Raw genomic sequence first — 7,748 nt, 5'->3', positions numbered from 1 at the left:
CCCTGAACTGGTCGGAAGTCGGAGAGAGCCAAGTTTTTGGCCCAGATGTTCTTCGTGAAGCCGAAGAGAAAGTCCACAAGATTCGAGAGTATCTCAAGACTGCGCAATCCTGACAGAAGAGCTACGCCGACAAAAGACGTCGGGAGATGACCTTCGAGATCGGAGACTTCGTCTATCTCAAAGTATCTCCCTTGAAAGGAATGCAGAGATTCCAACTGAAAGGAAAGCTCGCACCCCGATATGTCGGACCTTTCAAAGTCCTCAGCCGCCGAGGCGAAGTATCTTATCAATTGGAGTTGCCCGAAGAGATGTCGGCTGTACACGACGTGTTTCACATCTCACTCCTCCGGAAGTGCCTTGAAGTCCCGGAGAAGACCGAAGTGTTCAAGAACATCGATCACCGATCGGTGGATATCAACAAGGATCTGACTTACCGCGAAGTGCCGATTAGCATCCTGGAGGAAGCTTACCGAACCACCCGCACCCGAAGCATCAAGTTTCTGAAGATCCAATGGAGCAATCATACCGAGGATGAAGCCACATGGGAACGCGAAGAATTCATGAAGAAGGAGTACCCAGATCTCTTTAGTACCTAACTTTCTTTTCGATCTCGGGACGAGATCTTTTGTAAGGGGGAAGGGTTTGTAACATCCCAAATTTCAATAAAAAGAAAGTTAGAGAATTCCAGAGAGCAAAATTTCAAACAAACAAAAACTTTTTAAATTGCATATAGTACCCTGCATAGGACTTGTGCATTTGAGTGTTATGCCATGATGAGTGTTATTATTTGTTTGTGCTATACCCTAAAACCCTAATGTGATCATATGAAGATCACCAACCAAATAAATCAAAGAGGAAGAAAATCCAATAATTGAAAAACCCTAAAAACCCTAACATATGCCCTATGGCATTTTTTATAAATTTTGACCCTAGACCAATTTGGTCTTCACCATTAGTTGAATAATGTATTTAAACACTTATTACCACTTTTGGAATCAAAGGTTCACAATTCAAATAATTTTCAAATACCAAAACTAGCTCACATATGATAATGGTCAAAACTGAAATTTATAGCCTGATCACTACTTTGAGCCATTGCCATTCAATTTTCTCAAACCAAATCTTGCTAACTCTTTGCACCATTTCAAAGTCAACATCAAGGTGAACAACTTCTGTAAAGATCACCATGCCAAAATCATTCTTGATCAAGAGCTATGCTCATCCAAAGATTCAACTTTTTAACATATTCAACAATCTCCACTTAGCCCAAATTTGCAAATTTTCGAATTCAACAATTCCACCACCACTTCTAATCATCTCTGGTCAATTACAACTTATCTAAACACACACATTTCAAATTGTTCAACCATTTGAATAAAATCAAATTTGGACAAATTCATCAATTTCCAAATATGGCACTATTACACACTATTGCAAATAGTGATTCTACTCCACCTAATCTACCTCAAACCTATACCAAATGGTCCCCTGGTCCCCTTAATACCATTCAATGCCAAATAGAACACTAGGGAGAGAGAGAGCAAGGCTAGACATGGCCATGCCGGCCATGTCGCCCAACCCGACACTCTCCCCTCTCTCCCCTTGCTTCTCTGCCCTGGCCACTGCGCCACAGCACGCCAACGCATCGCCTAACACCGCCTAGCACCGCCGTTGTCGAGGAGGACGACGACACTGGCCGGACGACGCGCGCCCAGAACGCGCTCACCATGCCGATGACGTCGCGCCTGCACGTGCATGGACGCGCTCTGGCCACCTCTCGCGCCACCACCTCGCACTCGCCCTGGCCCCGCTCGAGAGCCGTTGAGCATCACCTCGCCACCTGGACGCCGCCAGACATGGCCATGACCAAACCCTGGACCGCCGCCGCCGTGGACGGAGAAGAAGATCCCGCCACTGCCGCGACCTGCCTGGAAGCAACGCGACCCAACCAAGCCTCCCCCGACCAAGCTGTCGCTGCCATTAGACTCGCCTGGACACGTAGAGCACTGCCGCCACCTCGCCTAGCTCGACCACTCGCCGGAATCGCCGTGCCACGGTCGACCACCACCCTGCCCCGCAGCACCCATGCGCTGCTATAAAAGGAGACCTCCCCTGGATGATCCAAGCACACACCGCACTCCCCACCTCTCACAGCTTCTCAACCACCTCACCACCCACCTGATTCACGCCGGAGCAAGGCCAATCGAGAGCTCGCCGCCACGGAAGCTCTGCAGCAATCGCCGGCGAACCAGTCCACCTCAGGCGACGCCACCTATACCTGGAGCTTCGCCGTCGTCCACATCTACCCCAAGCACACTGCCATCCCTCGCTGGAGCTCTGGTTAGCCCTCCGACCCCCTACCACCGCCGCCAGAGCGTCGGGTTCTCGTCGGAGACGACGATGAACCTGCGCCGTTGATCTGCCATCTAATCCAACGCCTCACATTGAAACTTACCGCTTCGGCGTTTAAGAGCCGCTGACATGCGGGACCCGCTGTCAGGCAGCCCGCGCGTCACTGGACCGTGGCTGGGCTGGCCTTGGGCCGTTTAATTTGAATCTGGCCCGTTTAGTTTTCCCGCCGGCCTTTTTATTTCAAACTGGATTTAAACAATCTTAAATAATTTCAATACTGCCTCCAATTTGAAATTCAATAGATTCAAATTGGCTCAACCAAATTTAATGAACTTTATGTTGTTGGAAAGCTAATAAAAATATCTATCAAATGCCAGTGGTCCCATGACCAGATTCCTTGTAGAATTAATTTGATAAAAATAACAAGGCAGGGACTTTTCCCTATTCAAATAATTATTAAAAATCAACCAAAATAGATATTAAGTTAATTCCAACTCTAATAGCTCACATTTGACTTACACTAATTGTTTATGCAATAAAATGGTGTGGTCACTTTGCATGATCATGCCTTAGTTTAATTAATGGATAATATGGCTGGTTTAACTAGTTGATATTGTCCAAAACTATTAAAGTAAATTATGTGGAGTCTTATACTTTATTTAAACTTGTCTCACATGAATTCATGGGATGTTTGTACCCCTGGTCCAAATTCTCTTATATGAATTATTTGAGATTTAAATCATATGTAGTATTATTAAATGATATAAGGTGATCTACCTCAATTAAATCATTTTCTCAAATGATGAAGATGAACATTTGACTTAGGTCAAGATAAGTTCATCTATGATTGTTTGAGAAATTAAATCTTAAGAAGATTTCAATGAGAGGAAATTATTTCTCAAGAACCCTATGGAAACTATCATTTACATATTAAATACAAAGAAGTGAATTCTATTTAAATAACACAACCCATGCACCCTAGTTAAATTATTTGTGTGCATAGAATAGTTTGTGTGTTTATATGTGATACATGGAATCGCCATTGAATTAGTGAGTAATTATACTCGTATTCAAATTTAGACGCTAGCACCGGAGAGTACACCGAAGAAGAAGGTTGCTACCAAGAGGAGGAGGAGGAACAGTTTAAGAACTACCAAGGCAAGCTAATATTCTTGCAAAGTGCAAAGCCCTTGGGGCAAGGCACCATGAATCTTACATTTTCTTACATAAGCCTATCCCAAGTTTTTACTTTACAAGTTTTACTTGTTGTTTTCCCAAGAGTTACTTTTATAGTTAACGTTGGTCAAAGTAAAGGTGGTTACTAGAGTAGTGAAGTAGTCTCACTCAAGCAAGCAAGATAGCACCCCTCATGATTTAGAGCTAGTGCTAATGAATTAAAACTTGACTACTCTAGATGGGAACAATGTGAATTAAAATGAATTTGAAACCTTGGAATGATGAAGCATTCCATTGAATGATTTTTGAATGTGAATATGACCAAGAGAAGATGGTAATTTTTGATAAAACATGATGTTGGTTTGAATGCGATACCTTTCCAATTATTAAGTACCCCCCACAATACCTGATTATGGGTAGGGCTTAACTGGAAGTTTATACATCTTAGTATGGGTTCCCTCTGAACACACATCATAGGGGTTACGCTTGAGGCTGCCTCCGTTGTTGAGAAATGATGTGAAATTGAGGTGAATTGTACGGCCAAGCCCTGTGCAGTTCCCAGGTTGACAGTTGGTCTTCACTGGGAGGCCAAGCTCATGGGGAGAGGTGCTCATACTAGGATTTGTAAGTGAAAGGTTATGGTTGATGATCCGCGTACTGTGTTACGATGATTCGGGGTAATCCCGACGGATGAAATCAAATGTTGTGGCACAAGTGTGCAACCTCTGCAGAGTGTAAACCTATTCGAATAGCCGCGTCCACGGTTACGGACGGTTGGAAAGGCCATACAGTTTCCGATGTCATATCTTTGAAAATGATGTTGAAAGGTGATGGTGAAATGACTTGTGGTGAATTGAAATCACCACTTGAATGGTGGGAATGACACTAATGTTCCCACTTGAGTTAGTTAACACTTGAATAAAGCTTTTCTCAAATACTTGTGAACTAAAACTGGCTTTCTGCAAATAAACTAGAGCTTAGCACACCATACTAGAAATGTCTAGCACTTACATGAGTATTAGTTTGCGAGTACTTAAAGTACTCACGGCTTTGTCCCTGGCTATTCAAATGGCCAGAGTATGAAGATGAACAAGGAGATGACCAGCAGGACGCCTACGATAACTAGGAGTCTTCCGATGTCAAGCGTTGGTCTGTGGACTAGAGAGTCCTTGTATCTTACGCTTCCGCTATGAACTATGAACTTGTGTTTGTTCGTTGATCAATAGATCAATTATTCGTGTAATATGGATCATGTGATTCCAATTTGCAAGACTTATGGTTTGTAATGAATGATGACTGTGATACTTAACTATTATGCCTCGCAACAACAATATTTCTGGGATTGCGATGTATAACATAATAGGCATCCGGACTTAAAAATCCGGGTGTTGACACTCAGAGACTACTTTCACAGCTTCTTCCATCTTCGCTGGCCGAAATGCTGCTGCTGGTCTGGGCTCACTGCTGATGATCACAAGGACGTGATGTGCTGGAGGCTGGATAGCTTCGCTACGTCTTTTCCTTCTGCCAAAAACTTGTACTAGCTGATTTTGTTTTATTTTGTCCCCTGATTGTTGGTAGTGCCTCCTGAACTTTGTTTCTAAACTCGTGGTACCAGGTTTTTTTTATTTTGTCCCCTGGTTGTTGGTACTGCCTCCTGAACTTTGTTTCTAACCTTCCTTTTCCCTATCCACTTTCTCTTCGTTGTAATTCTGAGAACCTTATATTTCTGTTAAATTCAATGAAAAGGGGTGGAACCCTGGTTGGAAAAAAAAAATCTCCAAGACTACTTTTCATCCAAGAGTTTCAACTAGAGGGCTAACTGTAATAGGTCTAAGAAAATTCTGAATCAAGTTCTATGGATTTGATGACAATTTTACAGGCGACTACACTGGTCACCCTCTGATAGCCAAAAGAGAAACTTGGGCGGATAAACCAAGCCATCTTTGATAGCCAAATACCAAGCTCAGGAGGCGCACACACCTCACAAATATTTTGGGCTGATCCAAATGCATCAAGTACATGTCATACAACCTACAAAGATCGATCTAAGGCCTACAACCAGCGAACGATTCTAGCTCTAGTAGTACAGCACAAGTCATCGTTTTCTCTTGCCACTTGCTGGTTTCTTCACTGGCTTGGAGGCGATTGCCGAGCTCCACAGCGCTCTCTCAACATCTGAAGGTGTGAAACTTTCTCCTCCTACACTCAGCTCCTTCAAGATATACAGAAGATGTCAGCCAAATGACAATCAAGCACTACCCAATAACAGACGTTTTTTTTAGTTAGTGTTTGGGAACAGAGTAAACTACATTTTGAAAGCACGTTTGCAGCCTAATTGGATTTGTAGTGGAGCCAAAAGTTTGCATGACACGATAACAGGAATTAGCACAAAGAATTTAACAGCCTACAAGTAACATGCTCCACACCATAAATACTTAGCATATTTGTCAGCTGGAGCCTGGGATAAACAGGATAAGCATCCATTTCTTCAAGAGATACATATGCAACTAAAATAATTGGATTTGAGCTGCAGATGCATCTCCTGGGAAAATCAATGATGCTGGGTTTTAGTGTTATTATTTTAAAAGAGGTCACTGAATAACAAACTAGAGCTATTTTACATTGATAAAATGAATTTTCTTTCTAAAGCAGCATGATTACAAGAATATACAGTTATGTTCGATTCCAAGGTCCAAGCTGCTACCTAAGATCAACTCTTATTTATAACTATAGCACAATGCCACAACCAGCTACTCTTGATTGTCATTTAAGTTTGTCTAGGTGGATAGAGGTACTAGCAAATATGTGCACTATAGAACATCTATGCTGCAGAACAATTCAATCACAACAACCAAGAATAAAAATGCTACCTCTGCAACATTTTTAACAGACATGTGAACTCAAATACACATACCTTCGATTTAGCCTGCAACTTCTCAGCAAACGCTAGGTACTGCTTCAGAGTGTACTCCTTTGCATTACCCAAGGCAGCTACCATCGCCTAAACATCCATCAAAGCTTGCAGTATCAAGAAATGCAATCACCTCGCACAGAGAAGCAAATATACAAAATGGAAAAGGGAAGCAGAATGAAAAACCCACTTCGTCCGACATGAATGGTGCCACATCAGGCGCATAGGCAGCGAGCACCGCAGATGCAGTGGCGGGGCCAACGCCCTTGAGCACGGTGAGCTCGGTGATGGCCTTGCTGAGGTCGGGCAGCGCTGCAAATGCCTTGCGTGACGCTGATTCTACAACTGCCTCACCCAAGCTTTTGACGAAATCCATCAGCCTCGGCCTAGCAACAGGAGCAGGTCAGCAAGTAAGAAACTAGCACGCTGCCTAATAAAAGGATCAAATGAAATAAACCAAGCAACACGATCTTATCATCATGGTAATACTACATTCAGTCACATACCAGGCTATCATCAAGATCTGTAATTGTATTTCAGCAGCAACACTACGCGAGAAAACTTCAAATGCGGTTGTGCTAAACAAAATGGTGAAAAGTAAACTATGAGCAGGAAGGTCCCGACCTCCACTTGCCGCGCGAGAGCTTCCACTGGAGTAGCTGAACCAGCTCGGACTTGGCGAGGTAGGGGTCCGGGTCGCGGCGGCGCAGCAGAAGGGGGAGGTCGTGGCGGTAGAAGGAGTCCGCCTCTAGGAGGTCGGGCTTGTCCAGGGACGCCATCCGGCGGTCGTACGCGGCCAGCGCAGCGCGCCAAGCCTCCCCGTCGCTGCTCGCGAAGTCCACCGTCTCGGCCATGGTTATTCGCTGGGGACGGCGAGCTGCGGCGGCGGCGGGCTTGAAGGGGGACAGCAGGATTTACATTCACCCAGCCCCATTCTAGTCTAGGTATAAAAGGCCGGCTGTAAAAAAAAGCCATCACCAGCCGCCTTCCGGTCCGATGTGAACGAATTTCGCGAGTTTTTGGATACTGCTAAGAGCATCTTTAACAGAGATTGTAAAAAGCCCAAAACCGAAAAATAACCGCCGTTTTACGGGTTCGGGGCGAAAAACGGCACCGATCAGTGACCGAAAACGGCCCAAAACCGAAAATATATTTTCGGGCTGCGTTCGGTTCGCTCCATCTATTTGTAGGGGCCGACGGAGCGAACCGAACGCAGCCCGAACACAATCCCTAATTTGCGCGCGAGGGAACCTTCAGCTCGTCCCAACCGCCGCCACCCCAGCCGATCTGTGCGCCCTCGCTTCCT

General features: G+C 44.6%; 1 protein-coding gene across 1 annotated transcript; it reads right to left on the bottom strand.

Moving 5' to 3' along the window:
* Positions 1–5,356: 5,356 nt before the first annotated feature.
* LOC127293054 (uncharacterized) lies at positions 5,357–7,387 on the bottom strand. The gene is made up of 4 exons (XM_051322605.2): positions 7,067–7,387; positions 6,633–6,828; positions 6,446–6,532; positions 5,357–5,743 (listed from the first exon to the last, which is right to left on the bottom strand). The coding sequence occupies exons 1-4, from the start codon at positions 7,294–7,296 to the stop codon at positions 5,627–5,629; spliced, it is 630 nt and encodes a 209-aa protein (XP_051178565.1). The 5' UTR covers positions 7,297–7,387; the 3' UTR covers positions 5,357–5,626.
* Positions 7,388–7,748: the final 361 nt, after the last annotated feature.

The sequence above is a fragment of the Lolium perenne genome, chromosome 4 (genome assembly GCF_019359855.2).
Source record: "Lolium perenne isolate Kyuss_39 chromosome 4, Kyuss_2.0, whole genome shotgun sequence".
In the NCBI taxonomy this organism is placed as follows: domain Eukaryota; kingdom Viridiplantae; phylum Streptophyta; class Magnoliopsida; order Poales; family Poaceae; genus Lolium; species Lolium perenne.
The sequence above is the reverse complement of the archived record's forward strand: the minus strand, read 5'-3'. Positions and strand labels throughout refer to the sequence as shown.